This window comes from Mastigoproctus giganteus, chromosome 5 (genome assembly GCF_048544385.1).
Source record: "Mastigoproctus giganteus isolate SK-2022 chromosome 5, ASM4854438v1, whole genome shotgun sequence".
Lineage (NCBI taxonomy): Eukaryota > Metazoa > Arthropoda > Arachnida > Uropygi > Thelyphonidae > Mastigoproctus > Mastigoproctus giganteus.
This window is the reverse complement of record NC_143579.1, coordinates 183,028,957-183,056,287: the sequence shown is the minus strand read 5'-3', so window position 1 is coordinate 183,056,287 and position 27,331 is coordinate 183,028,957. Positions and strand designations below refer to the sequence as shown.

General features: G+C 37.0%; 1 protein-coding gene across 1 annotated transcript in view; it reads right to left on the bottom strand.

Annotated features, from left to right (window-relative positions):
• The window catches only part of LOC150085902 (phospholipase A2-like), a 70,303-nt gene that overhangs the window by 36,922 nt on the left and 6,050 nt on the right, over nt 1-27,331 (bottom strand). Inside the window, exons 2-3 of the mRNA XM_090374735.1 lie at nt 16,211-16,386; nt 326-485 (exon numbers count right to left, since the gene is read on the bottom strand). Of these exons, the coding sequence (XP_090230861.1) occupies nt 326-485; nt 16,211-16,386 (336 nt within the window). The remainder of the gene's footprint in view (nt 1-325; nt 486-16,210; nt 16,387-27,331) is intronic.

Genomic DNA, 27,331 nt, shown 5'->3' with positions numbered 1-27,331 from the left:
AATGAGACATATTCTTATAATATGCATATAAAGAATCAGTAAAAATATGAGAAAATATGTTAAATTATAGTGAGGAAAGGGAAATATAAAAGTGAAATGATAAAAGTTTTTTTTTTTACATTTCCTGGCAAACTCTTTATAAACTTTGAGGAGCTTAAAAATATCCTAACACAAAATTTGTAATTTCCTTTCTGTATTAGCTGTCTTTTAAGAGTAAAAATTGAAAAGCATGGGAGAGAAAAAAATTGATGTGAAACAAAAATCAAGTTAGCACTTTCCTATCACTGATAAAGGAAAATCATTCATTTAAATATTTAATGCTTACTTTGTGTATATGGACAAGTTTACAAGGCCATAATCAACACGAAATGCTTTTAACTTGACAGGACAGTGATCATGGGCCCTACAGCAAGTATCAATCTGCTCATTTTTACCCAAATCCTCAAATTGTTTGGCTGTGTCACCTAATCCACACCACTTTGTCCCTGAAAAGAATGAAGGTAGTGCCTAGTAATTTGCAACTACTTCCTACTCATTTTACAAGATAAAAAGTGTGCACAATACCACATTGCAGAGTTGCTAATATTACTATAAATTTATAAATACAGCAAACTGATAGAGCAAAAAAAAATGCTTAAAGGACTTTATATTAATTTGGCCACAACAGTGTGTACCAGTAATTTATATTGTTTTTTATATTATAATCAGACCCCCCCCCATACACAGCTCATTTAGGACTCCTCACCCAAATGGTAAGTGTTATAGGAAACATTGAGAAATAAAGCATTTAACATACTATTGTATTCTACGTTTAACACTAAATTACAACTCATAAAACAAAATATAAAAAAAAAAAAAAATTTGTTTTTAGTAAAAATATTTATTTACTTACAAATCTGTGGGTTTAAAGATGCTCTAACTCATGAACTAGATATTTGATGAAGATTCAAAACCTTGCCGCTACCGAAAGAAACATTTGCGGATTTCAATAATTTCAACTGTATGTATGATGTAATTTAAATTTTTTTTCTCCCATAAGTTCGGTTTCTTTATGGTCAAAATTATATCTCATGAATTGTGCAGGTTTCACTAAATTTTTTTTTTATATATATGCCCTTTATATTAAATTAAATGAAAATTGTAATATGAAACTTTATATAATTTAGCTGCTGCAAACTGATCAGTTATTTCATCTACGTCTAAATTTTTGCCTATGTTGGTCTCAATGCTAAACACTGCAAAGTTTGGGCATCTGTTCTGAGTCAACGTTGTTCTTATATAATTCTTTATTAATTTCAGTTTTGAAAATGACCTTTCTCTTGCATTTGGCTTTGGAGACAGAGAAAGCTAACAATGTAATGAAGTCAGATGTACTAATTGGAAATAATTTATTCTTCTACAAATTAAACTGCACTAATTCAATTCTTCTTTCAAACAATTTTCTTTATAAATCTAAACAAATTCAACAACCAAAGCTTGTTTATCCCACAGGAACTTGAAAAAATTAATTAATGTTTTTTAATTTACATTCTGTTCTTCTTTGAGACATACACTCAGAACATCTAATGTTTACTTGGAAAGCAGAACAGAACGCAAATTCCCTGAAAAATCAACATTTTCTACATATTTAGGTTCATCAAAGAACTTGTTCTTGGCTGTTTTTCCTTTTTTTTTGCCTCTAAATGCTGGTTTAAAATATGTTCCATAGGATTCTCTTAATAGTTCCTTTCCCATATTAACACAATTCATTAAAATCTCTAGTAGCATCAATCGTGTATTTATTGCATTAGTAGTAGTAGTGGCATGTGATGCAAGAAAGCATGTGTATGAGCTTATGCAGCATCAGCCAAAAAAAAAAAAAAATCACACCATTCCCTCCAAATGCCTGTCCAGTTCCTCCTTAAATTTATTCAACCTATCAACTTCCACAAATCCTGAAAAAGGCCTCTGAGGTTGGGAAAATTCATATTTTAGCATTAAATCAGCTCACACACCAACCATAAGAATAAGTATTTACTGTAACTAAAATATTTACATATTAAAATAAAATAAAATAAAATAACTATTTACAAAAACTGCTATTATATTAAATTAAATTATATACATGTAAAAACATTAAAACTGTGATAAAATCCTTAAGATAAAATACACTAAAATAAACCGGATTAAAAGCAATAAAAACAATAAAAGTCTCTGGAGCTTTCGGAAGCATCGGCTTCCTTCCTCAGCAGTAACAAAACTTCCTGCAGCACGTCCATGCAATACTTATTCTTAAGGTTGGTGTGTGAGCTGATTTAATGCTAAAACTTCCACAAAAACAGACCTTGACAGCAAGTTCTTTAAAATAACACAAAGCACTGCTGTGTCTAAATACATTACTGCTTTTGAGATTTTGACTTCTCTTTTGGTGTCTTGATTCAGGAATTTCTCTTCTATAAGAGTATTCATACAATGGACTACTTCCTTTTAATCAATCTGTAATGTACCTGCAAATTTGAAAATAAATTTTTTTTTATATAAAAAATCCCAAGTAGGAAAGATATTAGAACTTAAAGTACTTAATACAATGTATGAGTTGTAGGTTTAGAAGATATAAAATACTTGTTAGCATTAAACTTCAATTTCTGTAAAGTGCATTTCTGGGAAATACATGTGAAGGACGGTTGTTCCAGAGAAACAGAAGTAGAAGCCATAAATAAGGAAGAGGAAAAGTTATTCTGAATTTAAAATTGAACAGTGAATGGATGCCAGCTGGTTGTGGCATCAGAGACAAGCACAGAAGCAGAAGACTTTTTTTTTTGCAAAAAAAAAAGACAGGACTGAGTTTTAGAGGTATTGAAGTTAACTGTTTTCTTTGTCCCACTAATTCATTACCTGGAGATCAGTATTTAGGGACTTGGAGAAGATATTTGAGACGTTGAAGCTGTTTGTGCAGGACAAAAGTTCACAAATTGGAAGGTGGAATGTAGCATGCTATCATCAGCAAAATTATGGATGGGATTTCCAGTTAATGATAATCTCATCAAGTTTTAATATACAAGAGGAAGAAAGAACTGAACTTTGCAGACCGCCAGCATTAATGGAGAAGTTGTAAGACAGAGAGCCATCAACCATCACTTGCAGGGGCAGTTGGGGAAAAAACTGAATACCCAATCGCAAAAAAAAAAAAATCAGCAAGCCATAAGATGGGAGCTTGTTTAGAAAACCTTTTATGCTAAACACGATCAAAAACTTTAGAAATGTTGAGAGAAACTGCTCAAGTTTCACCAAACTTTTCCATTGAATTTGTCCAGAGATGAGTAACATAAGCCAGTACACACCACTATTTTGGCACTGACAGAATCCATATTGATGCACATTGATCAGATGGAATGTTTCAAGATAGTTTAACAGTTGATAGTTGATGAATTTCTCCATTATTATGGAAAGAGTAGAGCTAAGTGCTATAGGGAAATAATTATATGGGAAAGATTTGTCACCCTTTGTAGGGAATGGTTGTATATGAACAAATTTCCAAGCAGAAAAAAAAAAAAAAAAACACCAGTGGAATAAAAAAAAAGTGAAAAAATACCATCAGCACCCAGAACTTTTTTGGCATCAAGACTGTCCAGTATTCTAACACCCTGCCTAATACTTACTGTGGTCTTCCAAATGAGGCTTCTAGACCTATGTACTCAAGGTGTGGCCCCACCATTGCCTTATACAAGGGGATAATCACCTCCTTATCCCTGCTAGCAAAATTTTTTTATATCATTGACAAGACACTGTGGCTTCTCTTGCAGAATGTCGGCACTGCTCAGAAAACTTCATATCTGACTGCACAATTACCCCCCCCCCCCCGGTCTTTTTCATTCTCTACCACCCTGGGTGTAGTACCACAAAGTTGATACATTACTCTGGGGTTACTGCTACCCATATGCAGTACTTTACATTTGTCAATGTTAAATTTCAGTTGCCACCTCAGCCTATCTGTTCAACTTTTCTAGATCCTGTTGCAGTAGCGTACTGTCAATGTCATTAACAACCCTGCCAACCTTCATATCGTCTGCAAACTTGGACTTTAAGTAAGCCTGATATTCCTTCATCAATATCATTGATAGATGCAGAAAACAACAGTGGGCCCAACCTGGACCCCTGGGGGACACCACTATTAACATTAGTCCACAAAGAGCAGCGTCCATTGATTACCACTCTCTATCCTCTCCCACTTCAATCAACCATCCCTTTACCCATAGCAGCAACTTGCCTTTAATGCCATATTGCTCCAACTTGTACAGTAGTTTTCCATGTGCAACAGTATCAAAAGCTTTCCTGAAATCCAAGTATATGATATCAGAATTATTTTTTGCATCCAGTCCCTTTGTGACCTCATTGTAGTATTCAGTCAAATTGGTCAGACACGATTTCCCCTTAATAAACTCATGCTGTGTCAGAATCATCTTGTCTAAATGATTCTGTAGTGCTTCTTTAACAAGATTTTCCCTGTACAATAACATTTTTGCCATTGCTGTGGCAAGGCACTAATAATGGCAGCAGTAAAAGAAGTGGGCTGACCGTATAGCCAATTAATTAATTATCACTTGGCCTAGACAAGTGTAATCATTAGGACTAAATCTGAACTGTAAGGAGAGTTCTTCATGATTTGCCAGCCCAAGGAAATATATGGAATTTTGATGCCATTGTCATCAAAACTCCATATATGGACATGCATTGTTCTGCAATATAACAGGGGGTCTCCGTAGCCAGGTGGGCAGGAGCAGCAGTGTGTAGCACACGCTTCTTGATTAGACCGGGGTTCGAGCCCGTGCTCACCAAATACGGAGGATGCGGAAAGGGCAGGGAATGACCACCACATATCCCCTCCCCCCAGAGCAATATGGCCTTAGTTGCTAATGTTCCTAAAAACCAAATAACAAACAAACAAGCAATATAACAGCTCCCCCTTGGCAGTTTTTCAGGCCTTTTATTTCCAACTACTGTATGCACTTCATTGAATAGGAAATTTTGAGAAGAATTAGAGCAACAAGAATCAACTTTTCTGAATCCCAAAAGATACTTTCCCTGATCTTACCAGCTGAAGGCTGTGGCTTGATTATTTGTGTGATGGGGATCAGCAGTTGTTCTTTGTACACTTTCTCCAAAAAGTATCTGGATGCATGTCAGTTACACACTAATGTAATGTAAAATTCATGTGGTGTGTTTGTTGTGCTACTCACTTCAATAATATGTCAGTCCTCTTTGGCAGCTACGACATTCCACCAATGAAGAATAGTCTGCAGCAGATATGATCCTCTATTACTTTTGCAGAACAGTGATCAGTTGAGCTACCAATGTGGGAGGTAATGGTCCCACCCTCACCCAAGATTCCTGTTCATCCCATAGAATGCTCCATAGGTTTCAAATTGGACTCTGTGCTGGCCATTCTAACTTCTGTACATTTATATCATGAACCATTGTCAAATGGCAGTAAGTAAGTAATGTTGAAACAAACATGGGTCTGTAAAAAGAGCTGTCCAATGTTAAGGTAGGTGTTTGTGTTCATGATTCTCCACACAACTACCTAAGCCATACCAGGTGCTACACCATAATCCAATCTCCTCTGAACCTACTTGTTGGCATAATTCACTCTGGCAGCACATATTCTCCAGATATCCTCATATGATCAGAAGAGAGTGTAGAGAGAGATTTATCACTTTATAGAAGCAATTTCCACTGCTCTCATTTGTTGCACCATGCAAAACACAGTTAATGATGTTTGGCTTATACTCTGCCTCTCTCCCATGAAAACTGAGGCTGCGGAGCTATGTATCTACCATGTTCATACAGACAACTGGTATTGAGGTAAACTCCTAGTTGATGTTTTGCACGAATGTCTGACAAGATTGTTTTTAATATCCTGAGTACTGTCTGGTTACACAGAGTGAGCTTCTATGGTCTTCCTGTGCATTGCTGGATAGCGGTGGTACCATCATGCTTCCATTTCATGATAAAATCACTAACAGTCAATTTTGGTTGGTATATCCTGCCAGCAATTATGCAAACCATACTTATCACATAATAACCTCACCGATGCACCTTTGTCTAGACACTTTAGTAACTCCACTTTCTCTTTAATACTAAGGGATACAAGCTTCTTTTTGACAGTCTTGCCACCAATAGATTTTCCTACAGATTTTTTTTTAACATGATGACTTTGGGTATGTGCGATCAGGACCACTGAAAAAGACAAACTGGTTTTATACATTTGGCATCATAAAAAAAATGGACCAATTAGAAAATTTCACAAAATATGACATTTTTATTAAACAAACAGAAACGTTTACAAAATAAGTTATGTGTAACTGGATGAAATAACAATGGGTGGTGTATATTCTAATATTTTTAAATTAGGACATTTTATTTTAGTAACATGTTTATGAATTTGCTTATACAAACAAAACAAAAAAAAATTAATGATTTTATTGTTAGGCAAGTAAAAATCATTTTGCGTTACATTCTAGAATTTTTGCAGCTTGTAGGGAAGAGTTAAATACATAATAGATTACCCTTGGTCTCATTAGATGGTTTTTGTAACTTCTGAGTGGGGTATCTGGAATAAGAGTTCCATAGTGTACGGAACTCACTCAACTATCTCTTTAATCATAGTGGTAACTTGCCCCTAATGCCACACTGTCCAATTTGTATAGCAGTCTTACATGTGGAACAATATTAAAAGGTTTCCAGAAGTCTACGATGTCAAAATTATTTTTAACATCCAGTTCCTTTGTGACTACATTACAGTAGTCAATCAGATTATTTAGACAAGATTGCCCCTTAACAAATCTATGCTGTGACTGCACTCCTCTCTAGATGGTCCTGCATTACTGCATTAATTACTGACTCCATTATGTTCTCTGGAACACAATTCAAGCTTACAGATTTGTAATTACTCACTTCATCCTTTGATCCTCTTTGTGAGGTGAAGAAATTGACACATCTCCAGTCTATAGGGACCTCTCCTGAATCCAAGAATGCTCTCACTGTTATGGCTAAAGACTTGCTTACCACTTTTGCTACTTATTTTAATATAATTGGATAGATCCCATCAGTCCCAGGTGCCTTTTTTACTTTTAGCTTCAATAATTTCTCTTCCACTTTCCTCTCACTCACCACAAGATCATTTACCTCTCTGTTAGAATTTTATATACTTGTGGCATCTCCATCAATGTAAATGCAAAATATTTATTCAGTTTGTCAACAATTTGAACAAGATAATCAATAGTTGTGGCACACATATCAAGGTGGCCTGATGTGAATCATCCCTTTCCTTCTAGTGTTAACATAAGCAAAGTCCTTGCTACTTTTCTTTGCATTCTTATCCAGACCTCTCATAATCTGTTGTAGCATGTGCAACCCTCTCCTTAGTGACTTGATTACAGGACACTACTTACTGTAGGTTTCTGTGTCCTTTGATAATCTATAAGCACTCCATTGTATTTTATTTCTCTGCCATTAATCTCATCAGTTCACATCTGACATCTATTTAGGTGTCAAGTGATATTGTGCCTTGAACAATATCTCTTTTAGTTAATATAAAAAAGAGCTCAGTATTTTCTACGATTACGTCCCTGAATGCTTCCCACTTAGAATTTGTTGTTGGTAATGCCATCAGTTGATACCACTGAATAGAATTTAAAAACGGTCTTAGACCACTGTAGTCACTTTTATGAAAAGAAAATACCTTCCTTTTACTCTTATTGGTAGCTTCATCATTAAATAAATCCCACATCACTATACTGTGAGCTCTGCTCTAATAGTTCCTTTATACATGAAAATTCGCTGTTGATAATCAAACCAAGAGTACCGCTTTATCTTGTTGCCTCTCAAACATGCTGGTATAGAAAGCAGCCATCCAGAAAAGTCCTGCTACTGTGTGAGTGACCAAACCACAAATTCCAGTAAATATCTGGAGAGCTAATATCCCCCATTATAAGACTTTTTGATTTACTACTCCACTCTGTTTTTAGAATAGCTGTTTGTTATACTCATCACAGTCATTTGCCTTATTTTGTCCTTTCTGTGCATCTTGATCTCACTGACATGCAACTATGTTTTAATGCTGCAAAATCCAAGGTTTTATGCTAGAAACATAACAATTCCAAAATAACTTGTACAATGGGAGAGGTCAAATTATAAAAGGTATCGGAAGAAACAATATGAAGGTTACAATACAAGCAGATATGAAGTTCTGTGTGCAGTGCAAGCAGACAAGCAAGGAGTGCCCAGAGTGCCTTGTTAAAGATTTACTGGATAACTGCTTGTACAAATGGGGAGGTTATAATGCCACTTTATAAAGCAATTGTAAGACCATACTTGTCCCCCAATATAGATGCTACACTTAAAAAAAAAAAAAAAAAAAAAAAAAGAGCTTCTTGGAAAGGTGGATAATGCATCTTGTGCAATGAAGTGTAGAATCATTCTACATCTTGTGTAGAATTATAAACTGGATCATAGGAAGTTTTCTGTTAGCCAGTGATTTCTTAATGCCAATCGGCTTCACGGTTAGTTGAAGCCAATGGTTTGGGAAAATTCAAAGTTTTGCTTGACTAATATCTATGGATGGAAAGAAGAAAATATAATGTTTTTTTTTTTTTTTTTTTGCTGATGCAGCAGAAGGCTTTGGCTTCCTTGCACTGTATGGACAGTACTAAATGAATTTTAACACTGGTTCCCAGATAAGCTATGATCTTCTCTTTTATATGGGATTTGGTTTTTAAAACCCCTTTCCTTAAATTATATGAGTACACAAAATATTATTTCATAACAATTCACCTAACAATTAGAAATGACAAATTAATTGCTTTGGCTTGCTTGCATTGTATGGACAGTACTAAAACAAATTTTAACAGTGGTTCTCAGATAAGCTCTGCTTTTCTCTTTTATATGAAATTTGGTTTTTAAACCTCCCCCTTCTTTAAATTATATGGGTACACAATGTTATTTCATAATAACATTTCCCCTCAAATTAGAAATGACTAAATAATTGCCATTCACCCCAAGCTGGAGATGATGGGTTGCATCTGTTCTTGTGGATCATGTCTGATTTATCCTCTCCTTCTCTTTCTGATTTGTGGTTAGTCATATAGGGTTTCACATTTTATCACAGTGTAAGATTACTTTTACATTGATATTTCCAATCATGTAAGATGATGTACAAGTCATTTTCTCCATCCACATCCAGTTAGAAAACATTAGAGGATACTGGTTGGAACGGTACCTTTTGTGTGGATCCAACTTCACTTCCCCTTCAGCTTGGAAATGGTGCTCCAATAAATGTGCTAAGGCCATTCAAGAGAAGAATGTTGCATATTGTAATTGGCTTGTTTCCAAATCTTCAAGTTCATTTTCTGCCTACACCAAAACTCGCAACAATTTTAAAGCAGTTATTAATCAGTCCAAATTAGATTTCGAACAGGCTAAGAGTAGAAAACTTGCTTCTTGTCCAAATGGCAACAGAGCATTCTGGTCTTTTTACCAAAGCTATTGGCCAGAACTTTTGGCCATCTCTGTCAAAATCAGATGGTTCTACTGCCACTTCAACTAAAGAAAAGCTAACCTGCTAGCATCCTATTTTTCTTTCAACTTGTGTTTTGATGATCTTGGTAAATCACCTCCCACCATTCCCAGTACACTCCATTCAATACCTCCTGTGGTCTCCCATCAAAAGGATGTCTGAAGGATTTTGATGAATCTTTATGCTAAGAAAGCTCCAGGTCCCGATGGCATTTCCTCACTGTTTCTCAAAACCTATGTCCCTGAACTTATTCCTGTTCTTTGTTGCCTTTTTTCACTTTCTTATTCCAAAGGTGTTTTTCCTTCTGCTTGGACATTTGCTCATATCCAGCCAGTTCCTAAAAAGGGTGACAAATCCCTTTCATCCAATTATCATCCCATTGCAATTACTTCAACTCTTTCTAAAGTTATGGAGAAATCAATTAACTGCTAACTCTTAAGCTATCTAGAAACCTTCCATCTGATCAATGATTGCCAGCATGGATTCCATCTGTGTCGATCCACTGGTGATATTCTGACTTATGTTACCCATCTATGGACAAATTCAATAGAAAAGTTAGGAGAAACTCAAGCAGTTACTCTTGACATTTCAAAGGCTTTTGATTGTTTGGCATAAAGCTAAATAAGCTTCCATCTGTTTGCCAACTGTTTTTTTAGAATTGGGTATCCAGTTTTCTCTCCGACTGCACACTGTGGGTGATGGTTTATGGCTGTCTGTCTTCTAACTTCTCCACTAATGCTGGTGTTCCCCAAGGTTCAGTTCTTTCTCCCACTCTTTTCCTCTTATATATTAATTACCTTCTTCTATTGACTGGAAATCCTATCCATATTCTTGCTGATGATAGCACATTGCATTCTACCTTCCAGTTTGAGAAACCTTGTCTTGCTCAAACAGCTTCAACTTCTCGAATATCCACTCCCAATTCCTTAAATGTTGATCTCCAGGTAATTCTTCAGTGGGGCAAAGATAACTTAGTTGATTTCAATCCTTCTAATATTATTATTAACCATATGGTGCAAGGAAGCCTGAGGCTTATGCTGCACCAGCCAAAAAAAAATTGAGTTACCCAGACAGACAAAGAGAGAGATGAGGGAATCACCAAGAAAGAGAAGAATGATGATATCCAGCTCAGGACCCTGGGTGTGCCAAGCCCATACTCACCAGATGTGAGCCCCTGAAGTAAGAAGTCCTGTCCTGAGCTGGATATCATCATTCTTCTCTTTCTTGGTGATTCCTTTCTACTTCTCTCTCTCTCTCTCTCTCTCTCTCTCTCTCTCTCTCTCTCTCTCTCTCTCTGTCTGTCTGTCTGTCTGTCTGTCAGGGGATAACTCTTGATTTTTTTTTTTTTTTTTTTTTTTGGCTGGTGCAGCATAAGCCTCAGGCTTCCTTGTACCATATGGCTAATAATAATAATAATCTCGCAAAAAGGATTCTCCTGCCCTATGCTTACCTTTGATGATACTCCAATTTCTAGGCAAGATCATATCTCTGTTGAGGATTACCCGGACTTCTAATCTCTCTTGGCATAAGCACATTACAAATATTGCTTCCTCTGCATCAGAAAAACTGAGTTTTTCTCTTTCACTCCTGGCATTACATTTCTTCCAAACAGCTGTTCACTCTGTACAAATCACAAATCTGTCCTTTCATGGAATATTGTTACCAAATATGGGGTGGTGTCCCCATCTTGGGCTTCTAGATTCCATTCAAAAGAGAGCTGTTAGGTTAATTAATGACTCATATCTAACAGAGTCTCTCCACTGTCTCATAGATGTTCTATTTCTGCTGCATGCCTTTTCTGTAGATACTTGCATGGCACTGTTCTTCTGAATTGGCTTCTATAATTCCTGCTCTCTCTTTCAAAGCAGTCCAAACTCATGCTGCAACCAGTCAACATCATTTTGCCGTCCAAGTTCAAACTCACAGAACCAACTTTTCTTCTTCCTCATTTATTCATTCAACTTCTGGAACAACCTTCCCTCATATGTATTTCCTGAAAATTGCAATGTGCAGAAGTTCATCTTCACAGAAGATGTCAACAGATATCTTCTCTACCTCCAGCCCAAGCATGGCACCGAATACTATAAGTTCTAATATTTCTCGAGCTTGGAGTTTTCATAAAAAAATATGTCCCTGCCTGTTTTCACAGTGGCTATTATTATCTGGTATTAATACATGGCTTGATCAAAAATTTCAGTGAATGTTGCAAAAAATTTATTTTTATTTAATGATAAATGTTTACATTGTTAATACTGCTCAATGTGACCTTCAACCACACACTTGTTCCATTGTGCCAGATTGATTGGATTTTTGATTATTTGATTGGATTTTTTAAATTCACTCAAATCGTTTTCCTTTCATGTCCTGTTTTATTTTGGAAATAGCCAAAAGTTTCATTGTGCCAAATCCGATAAATAAGTTTCTGCTGGTCAAAAATTGCTGAATGGCAAGTGGCTTATGACATAGTACATTGTTGAATTGAAAGAGCCAACTATTTTTCAGGTCAGATTTCAGATTGCATCGTTCAACCATTTTAAAACTTCTTGGTAGTAGATCAAACTTGTGGAATGACTTCTGATTTTGGCCTGGTGATAATATTGTCAGCAGGCCACTCGAGACTTGTCACTTTTTATAATTTTGTTAAAAATGTACAATTTTACACAGCTTTCTCAACCAACTCAGATGAAATGATGAGTTTATGCTTTGATCCCAAGTGTGCCATGCATGGAACAAACTTGTTTACTCATCTTATGCCCAAATTCTCAGACAGAATGACCCAAACAACCAAATAAAAGAGATGTCTCTTTAGCACTTTGTCAAATAGTCAGCCGTCAATTGAATTTAATGATAGTGTGGCTTTCATCAATATTTTGGTCATTTTGATATGTTGACAGGCAATTGCTTCTTTCTTTATTTTTAAGTGAAAAATTTCCTCACAAAACCTTTAAAACCAGTTAAAAACATTCCCCCCCTTTTTTTTGACAATGAATCATTTCTGTAAATTGTAATAAGCATTTCATATGTTTCTGTGGCCAATTTTTTTTTTTAAGTTTACAACAAAATTTAATGTTCACATATGCAAATTTATTTAAGTACATACAACAAATAAGGAAAAACAAGTCTTTAATCATAGTGGCTTAGCATTAGCATTAGTAGAGGCATTTGATGCAAGAAAGCAAGCTTATGCAGCATCAGCCGAAAAAAAAAAAAATAAAAAAAATAAATAAAAAATAACCACTTCCACTTCACCCCTCTGTTCGTTCGAAATACCTGTCCAGCTGAGCCTTAAACTTATTTAGGCTATCAACTTCCATGACAAGGGATGGAAATCTGTTCCACCAACCAACCACCCGCTGGCTAAAGGCAAATTTCCGCACGTCTATCCTACATCTGTCTTTCCTCAGTTTGAATTTATGCCCTCTCAGGTGATTATTCTGAGCAAGAGGAAGAATTCCATCAGCATTGAGGATGCTCAAACCATTCAAGGCCTTATACACCTCTATCAGATCACCTCGCTGGTGCCTAGTCTCCAGACACTGTAATTTGCAAAACTTAAGCCTATCTTCGTAAGAGCACCCCTTTGTTCCATTCACTAATCTTGTTGCCCTTCTCTGTACTCGTTCCAGCAGCTCTACATCCTTCTTGAAATGAGGGTTCCAAGCCTGTATACAGTACTCTAGCTGTGGTCTAACCATTGCCTTATACAAGGGAATAATCACCTCCTTATCTCTGCTAGAAAAATTCCTATATATCATTGACAATACACCATGAGCTACTCTTGCAACCCGTCTACACTGCTCAGAGAACTTCATATCTGCCTGCACAACCACCCCCAGGTCCCTTTCATTCTCTACCACTGTCAGTATAGTACCACAGAGTTGATATGTTGCTCTGGGGTTGCTGTTTCCCATATGTAGTACTTTACATTTGTTAAACTTCATTTGCCACCTCTCAGCCCATCTGCTCAACCTTTACAGATCCTGTTGCAGCAGCATAGCATCAGTAGTGTCCTTAACAACCCTGCCAACCATTGTATCGTCTGCAAACTTGGACATTAAGCTTGATATACATTATCAATATCATTTATAAATACAGAAAACAAATAATGGACCCAACACTGAACTCTGAGGGACTCCACTAATAACATTAGTCCACGATGAGCAGTGTCCATTGATTACCACTCTCTGTCTTCTCCCCCTCAACCACTCCTTTATCCATAGCAGCAATTTGCCTTCAATGCCACACTGCTCCAATTTGTGCAGCAGTCTTCCATGTGCAACAATATCAAAAGCCTTTCTAAGATCCAAGTATATAATATCAAAGTTATTTCCTGCATCCATTTCTTTTGTGACTGCATCATAGTATCCAATCAAATTGGTCAGGCAAGACTTCCCCTTAACAAAACCATGCTGTGTCCGAGCTATAACTGAAGTCTTGTCTAGATGATCCTGCAGTGCTTCTTTAACCAGTGCTTCCATTAATTTTCCAGGAACAGAAGTTAAACTCACAGGTCTATTTTTTTTTTTTTTTTTTTTATGTGAACCCCAAACACAAGAGATATTAGAACCTATAGTACTTAGTACCGTGCTTACTTGTGTCAGCCTTTGATCCTCCTTTGTGAATTGGGGTCACATTTGCACATCTCGAGTCCATGGGTACCTCCCCTGAGTCCAAGGAAGCTCTCATAATTATGGCTAAGGGTTTGCTTACTTCCTTTGCTACCTCCTTTAATATAACTGGATAGATCCCATCCACCCCAGGTGCCTTTCTTGTGTTTATCTTCAACAATTTCTCCTCCACTTTACTCTCAGTTATTACAAGATTCTCTAGCTTACTGCCAGAGTTTACTTCACCTCTGGCATTCCCCTTCCTGAATAACTCCTCATGTGTGAATGTAAATGCAAAATACCCATTTAGTTTGTTAACCACCTGAGCAGGATCATCAACAGTTGACCCATTGATATCAAGTGGACCAATCTGATTCATCCCCTTCCTTCTAGAGTTTACATAAGTAAAGAACTCTTTGCTGTTTTTCTTTTTATCCCTTGCCAAAGATATCTTGTAATCTGCCTTCGCCTGCCTAACCTCCTTTGTAACTTGGTTACAGATCAATTTGTATCTGTCATAGGCTTCTGTGTCACGTGTTAATTTGTATGTATTCCATGCATTTTTCTTCTCTGCCATATGTCTCATTAGTTCATCTGACATCCATTTAGGCGTAAAAATTGAACAATATTTCTTAGTTGGTATTTAAAGCCTAGTAGCTTCCAAGATAAGTTCTTTGAATGCTTCCCATTTTGAATTTGCTGTTGGTAACATCATCAGTTTGTCCCACTGTACAGAATTTAAATACTGTCTCAGTCCATCGTAGTCGCCTTTACGAAAGCAATAACCCTTCCCTTTACCCCTAATGGTAGTTACCTCTTTGAGTAAATCCCACTTCAGCACACTGTGATCACTGCCACCTAGTGGTTCATTTATCTGCAGATTCTTAATGCATGAAGAATCACTACTGATAATCAAATCAAGAGTATTACTCCCTCTAGTTGCCTCCCGAACATGCTGATGTAGAAAACAATCGTCCAATAAATCCACAAAAGCCTTGCTAGTGTGTGAGTGACCAGCCCCCAAATTCCAGTCAATATCTGGGAAATTAAAATCCCCCATTATAAGACTCTCTGATTTACTGGCCCACTCTATTTCCCTGCACAGTTTCTTATTATAGTCATCAGAGTCATTAGGCCTATAGCACACTCCTACTCTCAATTTTTATCTCCCAATGCTTATGTCACACCAAACTGACTCGACACTGCACTGTCCAGCGATGACTGGCTTCACTTCCTTGGATTTTATGTATTTCTTAACTAATAGCATAACCCCTCCTCCCTTCCTATCCTGTCTATCCTTTCTGTAGACATTGTACTCCCCAAATTCCAGTTCTACATTCCTTATATCTGTGTGACACCACGTCTCTGAAATCCCAACAATATCTGCCTTTGATGTTTTGAGCAATACCTCAAATTCATCAAATTTATTTACTAAACTCCTAGCATTGGTGTACATGCAAGTATACATGCACCTGTTCTTTTTCTTAGCTACCCTAACACAACCCATGTGTTTACTTGTACCCGAATTTCTAATATACTACTTTCTAATATACGGCTTTCTAATATACTGGCATATAATAAATTAACTTGATTTTGACGTACAGTACTACATAACATTTATTCCTGCTGTCAGAGCTTGTCTACCCTGTACTGCATGTGGTTATATAAAGTACATCATTTTATGATGTAAAAAAAAACGACACTTTCTTATCAATAATATCTATCAAATTGCTGTTATGATTCAGAAAGGGTTAACATGCACAGTTCCTCAAAATGCTTTCACTATAGCCATAGATGCCATTTCCAGCAGTACATTAAAGGTGATACAGGTTAAAGGGTACCCTGATACAGGTTAAAGGGTACCGTGATACAGGTTATATCAGCAAATAAATTAAGATCTATAAGATTTCTTCAGAGGCAGCCCTCTGAAGAAATTTTATGAATTTCTGCATTTATGTAATTTTGATATAATTTTTAAAATTCTAATCTGATTTAAAATATTTACATGTAAACATTATGAAATGTTGAGATTTAAAGAAGGAGAGTGTACCTGGTAAAATACCACTTAACAAAGACCACACTGCCCAATGGCGTTTCTTTGATTTTGATGCACTTGTGAAATTTGAATGGCTGCAAGTGTTGATAAGCTGGAGCATAGTTGTGAAATCAGTATGTCTGACTAAAATACCTTTCTTTTTCAATGTCTCTTCCATATCTTCTTCATTTCTGTCAAGTATTTCAAAAAAGATTATTTTAACTTGTATAAATTTATGCATTGGCACAGCAATTCTTCAATAACTAGACATGCAGAAAAGGTTAATAAACCAGATAACAACAACACACACACACATTTAGAACAACTTGAATAAATTCAAAGCATTACTGGATGTGCATTATCATATACAGTGAAACCTCCCTTAACAGATATCTCTCTAAAGGGGACACCTTGTGGACACTCAAGTTTATATCCCACTTTATATCCCCAAAATATTAGAAATTACATGTTAGAGGACCACTCTAAAATGGATGTATAATATGGATTCAGACACTTTAATATGTTCATTGCTTCTTAATTGCAAATATGTGCCTTTGGATTTTAATCCACATTGAGGGGGAACTACTCTACTTTTCGAACTTTTCCTTCCAATTTGACAGAAGAAAAATGGATATTTTTGTCAAACAGCCTTCATGGGGGATGGGGGGGATTATTAATTCAGTTATAGTGCCAAAAATGTTTCTACCTTTTCCAATTCAGATTGACTCATTCCTGTGGTTTGCAATCCTGGGAGGCGGCTCCGTAGCCAGGTGGGAAGGAGCAGCAGTGCGTAGCTGATGCTTCTTGATTAAACCGGGGTTTGAGCCCGTCACCACCAAATACGGAGGATGCTGAAAGGTCAGGGAATGACCACTGCATATCCCCGGAGCAATATGGCCTTAGTTGCTAATGCTCCTAAAAACCAAATAACAAACAAACAATATTGCAATCCTGGGTTCGAAACTGTGGACGGAAAAGCTGGCAGGGAAAGCATTAAAGTATCCTTTTGGTATTTTCAGCCTCCTTACTCTACCAACAGATTTCACAGATAATTTTGACCAGTAGCAATTGAGGATTTTCCACATCCCCAAATACGGTGTTTTGACAAACCTAATTTAAAAAACTAAAACATTGTGCAAAATGGATATATGATACAAATCTGAAAACACTTCCAGGTGATAGAGGATAATTCAAGTTTTTATTGATCAACTGGAGGTGTGCTCTACAGCAGATAGTAACATAATCACAAAACTAATCATGGCAGAATATATCAAACTCCAAGAAAGTGCAGTGCATACTTTGGTTCACACACCATTGTTGTGTAAATTTTGAAGTCTGTTTAAAAATAAGTCACAAGTAGACCTACAATTCTGCAATGGTATGGAATATTCATAAAGGATATCTGTTTGTGCAATCAGATGTGATGACCAAACAAAAGTCAATGGGGCACTGCAGAGCTGATTCAAGGAAGTTTTGTGCAAAGCCCAGGGGAAATTCATATGACATGCAAGTTGTGAGCTTAATATGTCAAGGCCAACAGCGTGTAATATGTTACATTGCCCTCTGAGGATGAAACCATATAAGTTACAACTCATACAGCAGCCGTTTATCAACAACAAAGAAAGAGGATTTTTGTTGATAAATTTCCCCATGATTGTAGTTTTGTGATCATGCTGCCATCTACTGTATCATGCACATTTTCTGATATGTGAATAAAAACTTGGAGATATCCTCTATCACTTGAAGTGGTTTCAGATTTTTTTTCATGCACCCTATTCAGGCAATAACGTTTTAGTTTAGTAAAGGAAGTTTGTAGACCCTATCCATTTGATAAAAATGCTATACGATTACTTTCATAACTGCTTTAGTGATAGTGGTGTCCAGCTTTTTGACTGAGGAACGATGACAATTTTCCTGTGCCATCACATATCACTTTCACTTGACAGTGAAAAATGGTGGTCGCTTAGGTATCTACTTAAGAAGTACAGTGGCAGATAAAAAAATCTACATCACCTTAAAAAAGTAACATTTGTAGTGAAACATATAAGATATTGTTTAATTACAGTCATTTTGTGGGGGGGGGGGGTGCCATCAGTCAACGTGGAATAGAGATGCAATGCCATACACCCTTGAGCTGGCCCTGAGTACAACAAATCATGAGTATATCTGTGTGTGAAGTCGCATGTTTTATGCATTCCAATGTATCGGATCACCTTAGTGTATCTGACGCATCTTGTCCTGATGAAGTTTGGCAGTTCTGGATGTAACGGCATGCAAAATTGCCACTGACTCAGCAAAGCAGCCCGAAGAAACAAGTGTTCCAGTGACAAAACTCCAACACATTCATCAATAAATCAGTGCATGTAGCATAAGAGTAATTTGATTACACAATTATGTAGCTCAATGCAATGTAGTGGCAATTTTAAAATGCATTTGAATTGCTCTTATATATGCCTTAATTTAAGATTAAATTTGTATATTTTTTCAGAATTATTCATCATGCCAAAATTCAAATATGATGGGAAGGAAGTATCCTAGTGGAAGTCAAAAAAGTAAACTGAAAGAAAGAAGACCGGCAGAAGCTCAAAATGTCAAAAACTCTTATTATATCACAATGGAAACTAAAAACTTTGATGGTCAAAATCAGGAAGATGAGGAAGAGAACTATGATAGCCAAGAAAATATAGATAATGTAATTGACAACAGAAGATTATGAGAATCAGGACATTTCCAAACAGGAAACAAAAAACCAGAAAAAAGATGAAAGTAACAGTAAAGAAAAACACAATTTGTACAGTCAACAGAGCATGCACAAAGATCAGCAGCAGCTTCATTTTTATGAATTCGTTAACTTCAATAAGTACCATGATCCCTCATTATGGCCTGTTACGATGAACAATAATTTCATTCAATACTGTTTAAATGAAAGAGTTTGTTTTTTTTCAAAATCTTGATCCCAATAATATTTACAGAGAATCAAACAGAACATACAGTGGACAAAAGAGAAGCTTCTCAAACAAATATTTTGAAATAAAATTTAAAAATGGTCAAGCTGTTATGAGATCCTGGATAGCCTATTCCAAGACTAAAGGTTGCATATATTGTTTTGTTTGTAAACTGTTTTCAGCAAGACAGACATTACTTACATCAGGTGGGTTTTCAGACTAGATGAATATATTGAGAACCTTTGAAAGTCATGAAGACTCCACAGAGCACAAGAAGGTTGTGTTTACTTGGATTACATGTAAATCAAATAAAAATGCACTAGACCAATGTCAAAGAACAGAGAAGTAAGAATATTCAGTATTATTTTGAAGTGCTAAAAAGAGTAGCTGCAGTTATTAAATTTTTGAGTGAAAGAGGTTTGCCCTTCAGAGGTCACAATGAAAAGTGGTGTTCTTCAAATAATGAAAATTTTCATAGGAATCATTATACTAATTGCTGAAATTGATCCACTTTTCTATGAGCATGGAAAAATGTCAAAATGAAAAAACAAATGTGACATATATCCAAAACAGTGTATATAGAATTACAGGTAGGCCCCACTTTACGATGGTTCAATTTATGCCATTTCACACTATTTTTCACACATTATTAAAATAATAATGGAAAAAAAAAAAAGAAAATTTGAGAGCTCAAGCGTAAACGCAGCACAGGAAGTGGGTACATAGACGGCATTAGTGTTGACGTGAGTTGCTTCCTCCTTGTCCACCAGGGTGCACGTGTTGTGAGCTGTGTCTTAAATTTTCATAATTTCCTGTAGTCATTAGTGCGTTATTATTTTAAATAAATTGTGCAACCATGTCTTCTAAGCATAGTGGTGAATCTGTGCCAACACATGTTAAAAAAAGCCACAAATCTCTAACAATTGAAAAAAATGGACATTATTCATCATATGGAATCTGGTGAGTGGTGTTCGGAGGTGTGCAAGACCTTAAATTTAGCACCTACTGTTATGACTATAATGAATAATGCTGAGAAGATTAAGCAGTCACATACAGGAATTGTTAATGTAAGCATTTCTAGAACAACTTATTCAATGAATGAGACAATGTAGAAGTTATTAGTGCTGTGGGTAGACGATATGAACCGAAATAACATTCTTGTAACACAGGCAATAGCTAGAGACAAGGCTAGGAGCTTGTTCAATGAAATTAATGAGGAATTGGGAGGGACTAAATCATTTTCGGCTAGCAGGGGCTGGTTTTCCTGGTTCAAAAACTGGACCAGAATTCAAAATGTAAAAATTACTGGTGAGGTGGCTAGTGCCAACACTGCAGATGCTCAGAAATATTCTCCCATTTTCTAGTGAATGGGCTGCTAATTCCAAAGATGAAGGCTGCTACACCCCAGACTTGGTCTTTAATGTTGATGAAACAGGGCTGTACTGGAATTAGATGCCTGGTAGGACATACATAGCCTGTGAAGAGAGGTGTGCCTCTGGTTATAAGGTTGGAAAATATCGGCTTACATTACTTTTTAGTGGTAATGCATCAGGCACTTTTAAGTTATAGCCAATGTTGGTGTACCAGAGAAACCACGTGTTATGAAGGGCATTGTGAAGATTCTACTTCCTGTTTTCTGGTGCTCTAATAAGAAGGCAGGGGTGACCCAGACACTGTTTAGCAAATGGTACACTTCATGCTTTTGTTCAGAGGTGGCCCAATTTTGTGCAGAAAACAACTTGCCCAAAAACGTTTTAGTCTTCAACAATGCTCCAGGACATCCAGCCAACCTTGAAAATATCTCAAACAACGTTCTGAATATGAAGGTCTTTTAATTGCCACCCAACACCACCTCACTGTTGCAACCAATGGATCAGGGTATTATTTATTTTTTTTATGAAAACCCCAAAACACGAGAGGTATTAGAACCTATAGTACTTAGTACTGTGGCGCCTCCATAGCCAGGTGGGAAGGAGCAGCAGTGCGTAGCACACGCTTCTTGATTAGACCGGGGTTCAAGCCAGTGACCACCAAATATGGAGGATGCAGAAAGGTCAAGGAATGACCACCGCATATCCCGGAGCAATATGGCCCTAGTTGCTAATGCTCCTAAAAACCAAATAACAAACAACAAACTTAGTACTGTGCTTGGGTTGGAAGTTGAGAAGATGAAAGAAGATATTTGTTGACATTAGACTTGGAGTAGACTGTAATTTTCAGGAAAAACCTATGAAGGAAGGTTGTTTCAGAAAATGGCAATTGAATGAATGAAGGAAGATGAAAAGTTGGTTCTGTGAGTTTGAAGCTGGACAGTAAATGGATGTTGGCTGGTTGCAGCATGTGTTCAGACTGTTTTCAAAGAGAGAGAGAGAGAGAGCGGGAATTATAGAAGCCATGTCAGAAGAACAGTGCTCATGGAAGTATCTGTAGAAAAGGCATGCAACAGAAACAGTATATCTATGAGACAGCGAGTGGAGAGACTCTGTTAGAGATGAGTCATTAATTAACCTAACTGCCCTCTTCTGAATGGAACCTAAACCCTGAGAGAGGTTTTGGGGTCACCACTTCAGGTGTGGGAACAATATTTCATGGTTGGGCAGATTTGCAATTTGTACAGAGTGAACAGCTGTTTGGAAGAAAACTCAGTTTTTTAGATGCAGAGGGAGCAATATTTGCAATGTGTTTTTTTTCCAAGAGAGATTAGAAGTCAGGGTGATTCCTCTCTCTCTCTCTCTCTCTCTCTCTCTTTCAGGGTAACTCGGGAATTTTTTTTGGCTAGTGCAGCATATGGTTAATAATAATAATAACAACTCCCATCATACCTGGTTTGAAAACCTATTTGCTAGACGGTTGACCCTTAAAATTTTTATAACACAGATTTAGAAACAGGATAGTCCTCCTATATGTAGGAGGACCTATTACCAGAACTAATTGACAACTAAGTCAATAGTTGTCTAGAGCAGGGCCTGCTCTGGGTTTCAGAGGCTAAATGCAAAACCATAATAATATTGTTATTATTATAGGAACAAGGACATTTGTTATAACTTAATTATAAACATAAATAGTACATTTTAAAGGCATAAAACATTATTTTAGTATATACATATAATATTAGTGCATTTTTATGCCTTGAAAACCACTATTTACATTTATAATAGTTTATATTTATAAGATCAACACTAAATAATTTAGCATTTTACTACATCTGTAATTATTAGGTATTCATCCTACAACAATTCAGTCCTTATGATAACAAGAGAATAAAAAGTACAGTATACACATAGTAAAACTAGTATAGAAGTAGTCTATGTTTTTTGGGGATGGGTACATAGGGTCAGAAGAGTCCTGAATGTAAACAACTTTATGGAAATTTGGGGTAATTTTGAAACAAATAATTAAGTTTCATGGCATCTATGAATTACTTCATAGCTGCTACAGCTACAATCAACATCCATTTATTCTTTCTTGTCTCCCTGGCAGCAAGTAACTGTGGCTTTTATACTAGAGAGTGTCACCAACTGAAAGTATAGTGGACCCCTGCTTTACAATTGGTTCACTCTATGATCAGGTCACTTTACGATGGACACTACATAATAAAATACCATTCACTATATGATATGTAGTAAGCATCGGTCATTGTAATCACATTTGCCAATTGAATTTTAATTGTATTAAATAGCGATTCTAATAAGTGAAAATAGGAGGAATATAATCCACAGGCTATAAAAGTAAAGATATAAAACACGAATTTACACTTTATTACTTTACCAATTAACAAAATTAAATGATATGTAAAAATCAGAAGAATATTTTCCACAGGTTAGCAAAACAAAAATGAATTTACGCTTAACGCGCATAGTTTAGTTAATACTGTGATATGTACACTAAATGGACAGAAATCATGGAATACCTACCTAGTAATGGGCAGGCCCACCTTTCGGCTGGATAAGGCAGTCACACGGTGCGGTCGTCACCACCAAATATGGAGGATGCGGAAAGGTCAAGGGAATGACCACCGCATATTCCGAGAGCAATATGGCCTTAGTTGCTAATGCTCCTAAGAAGCAAATAACAATCATAACATGGTGAGGCATTGAGTCCACTAGTTCAGTGGTTCTCAAGCTGTGCATCACGACACCCTGAGGAGGTGCCATAATTTACCAGGGGTGTCGCAGACAATATAATAGTTTATGTAAGATTTCCATGGGAAATATTCAAAATGTATTAAGAATGATTTTTTTACTATTAGATATCTACTACTATTTGATCTGTATTATTAATGTAAATAATTACAGAAAATATTTGGGGTATTTTTGATGAAGAGAATGCATAGTGTTCCCTGACTGTATTCTTGGGATCCAATTACTACGAACAATTGGTTCCTGTATTTTTGCATGCTATTTGACCTTGCATGAGTCTGAATTATTGCATTAACATATTAAAAATAAGAAATTGCACAATTATAGATGTTTTGCTTCAAGGGAGGCACTGGGAAAATTTTATAGCTCAAGGGGAGGCGTGGGCTCAGAAAGTGAAAACTGCTGCACTAGTTCACGAAAGCGTTCCACGGGTATTTCCATCCATGCTTGCTGCACTGGCTGTCCATTATTTAGTGAGATTACTGGGTGGAGGATCCAAATCTCAAACAGATCCTTCCACAGCATCCCAAAGATGCTTCACACGGTTCATGTCTAGTGAACGGGGAAGCCATTCCATGATGGTAAAATCTGTGGAATGCTATTCAAACCATGTTCTAGTCACAAAGGCTCTGGTGGCTAGAACGGGGAAGTGCATTGTCCTGCTGGAAGAGTCCATCGATAACAGTCATGCATTCACATCAATGGAAGAGTCCATTGATGTGGGTGCATGATGACCATGAAAGGATGCAGATGGTCTGCAAGGGTAGACGTAACCTGGACTGTTCAGAGATACGTCTGGACGTACCAGAGATCCCAACATGTGCCACTTGAACAGGCCCCAGACCATTACCGACCATCCATCTCCCTGAAGAGTTCCTTGTTGACACGATGGGTGCATAGCTTCACGCAATTTCTGCCAGATATGCACCCTCCCTCCCTCCCGCTCGAAATACCCGGAAACACGACTCATCAGACCAGGACACCTATCTCCAATCATCCAAGGTCCAGTGCCAATGTTCTTTCACCCAGTTGAGGCGTAGAGTCCTGTGTCATGGTGTTGGCAATGGGACTGTGGTGGGTCAGCAGCTCTCATAACCTATTGCAGCTAATGATCGCCTGATGGTCTTGGTTACTTCAGAAGACTTAATGATGCCAATTATTAAGCTTAACGATGCCAATTTATAACTACTTAAGTAGTTGGCTATGCACAGGAATGATGCAATTATACTAACAAGTTAGTGCAATTGCATCATTCTAGTTAACTCCCTATTTAACTCCTATTCTAGTTAACTCTAGTTAACTCCCTATGTAACCCGAGGCTCTGGCTCTAAACTATACTGTAATCTAAATTACTCCACACCATCAGGCATCTCTCATATTGTGGAGTTATACTTCACAACTGGGTTGTCATTGTTGCAACACCTGGGTACCTGCCCACCCACTGATGAGGATCCAATAAGCTCTGAAACAGTGCCATATGGGTGATGGTATCCACTGAGAATAAGTAACAGTAGTCTTCTCCTATGGTGAAGTGTTACGTATTTGAGGTAGTGCAATATCATGGCAACTCATTGTGAAGGTATTCACAATATGAGATATACTTAATGATGCCAATTTATAACTACTTAAGTAGTTGGCTACGTACAGAAATGATGCAGTTGCACTCACTTGTATACTGGTTAATCTTATATATTAATTCTTTGGTGGAGATTAGCTTATTCCTCACTTATTTTCGCTATTTAAGTATATAATTAAAATATATTAAACTATTTTTTGTTTAAATATAGATTTTTCAAATAATTATCTTCTTTAATATGAAAATTTTATAATACATTTTAAGTACAGTAATTAATGATAAGTTTATTTAACATTTAATTATATATTGATTTAATTTAGGACAAACATAAATCCATAATGAGCATTGAAGAGTGAGAAAGTAAACAAGTTATCTTCAAGAAATGTTCAATATCCCAATATCCCTCTTCTCCATGTGCACAGCCTTATTATTATCCAGACATCCCTCAGTTGATAGTTGGTCATGACCTACTTAAGCACTACATGTTAGACAACTATAAACATGCTCATAGGCCTTAAAGGAGACGGTAGTACAACTGTGGCTGACCGGTCTAGCTGGGTGGGTAAAGCGCCTGCCTAGCAACCCAAAGGTTGCGGGTTCGAATCTGGCCTCGGGCTTGGATCAGAGTAGAAAAATGCAAAAACCCTGGGAGGTGCAATATGGCCACAGAAGCCAATGCGCCAACAACTAAAAAAAAAAAAAAAAAAAAGTACAACTGTGAATGCAAGACACCACAATTTATGGGGTTCACAGACTTCCAGCACAGAATGATAATAGGGCACCACATAATCAGTTGGTCTCTATGTGAAATTTCAACAACACTGAAGATCCCTAGGTCAAATAGTAGTGATGTGATCTGAAAATGGAAGTGAACTGGTGATGAAACCATCTGAAATGGCTCCGAAGCTAATGGAAAATAGCAGGAGAGCCCTGCAAAGAATTGTCCACTGGAAATGCAGATCAAGATCAATATCACTACACACACACACACACACACACACACACAGGCCCTCAGCGAGATGACTGGAATATATACTCAATAATTACTAAATTATGACACCCCCATCCATAATGAACTATGCTGAATAGCTCCCTATGCTAGAGCAATGATAATTTGCATCTGGTAAAAGGGTCAAAGTAGCAATTATGGGACATAGTAAAGATATCACGGAATTTCAAAAGGACATGATTGGGAGCTCATGCGTCGGGTGCTTCCATAGTGGAAATAGCATGTCTTGTCAGTTGTCACAGCCCAATGTGGCTAAAGTGTACAAAGAATGGTGTTCAATAGGTCAAATCACCTCCTGCCTATAGAACTGTAAAGGATTACACAAGGTGGATTTTCGTGGAAAGTGAAGGGTTAACCAGGTCTCAAACGGCTAACCAGGTCTCACAGTGGTAAACATTGCTCGACATACGGGTTATATAAGCTTCTGTAGCAACAAATCTCATTTTTCTCCAGCACAGACCTCACCAAACAACCAAGGAGTTTCCTGTTGGAGTGCAATGCGACGCTGATGACATCCAACACATTCGATTGGATTTAAGTCTTGTCGTGTTTGAAAAGAAAATCTGGGCCAACTGCACCCCTAAAAAGTTTCATATAGGGTTCAAGGATCGGTTCTTGGTACTTCTGCACAGTTACATACCCCTATGAAAAATATGAAGAGTGCAGCTGCTGATTATTATCCCACCCCACAAGACAACACCGCCTTCACCATAAGTGTCCCTTTCTCTGACGGAGGGATGGTACCGCATTCTTCTTAATAACCAGATGAAATAATGTCTAGAATCTGTAGGCTAAAAAGGGACTCATTTATTGTGAACAGTGTCGCTGAGGACACTTCACAATAAAATTTTAACGAAAACATTTTTTTTTGTTAATTTTGTCGAGCAGTGCATAATTGGAACTGGTTGATAGCGAAACATATCAACCTTAACTTTACATTGGTTGTAAGTATGCTAATCACAGGAGAAAAGTTAATTTTATGGTTCCTGACTTATATGGATTTTCAGTCATCTTTGGGTAGTATATCATGAGAGGCTTGTCGATCAATTCGGCCCTGGAAAGATTGTGCAAGGCTCAAGGGGTAGAATTTTTTTTTGCCTGGTCTGTACTTGTTAACAGGACAGACTGCTTCTACAGGGATGGGATACACTTAAATAGAAAGGGTGTAAGAATATTTGCTGATGCTATCGAGGCAGTGTTAGGTGGGTCGGAAAACTGCTAGCTTGGGGGGATACAAGGACTAATAGATTAACAGTAGCCACTGGCAGAGGTGAAAGTGATCCTTGCACTGCTTCTATTGGAATGAGCAGAAGCCTGGTAAACAAGATGCAGAATGTTTCAGAGACTGCTGGAAGTCACTGCGATACAAGTAAACACATGGGTTGTGTTAGGGTAGCTAAGAATAGGAACAGGTGCATGTATACTTGCGTGTACACCAATGCTAGGAGTTTGGTAAATAAATTTGAT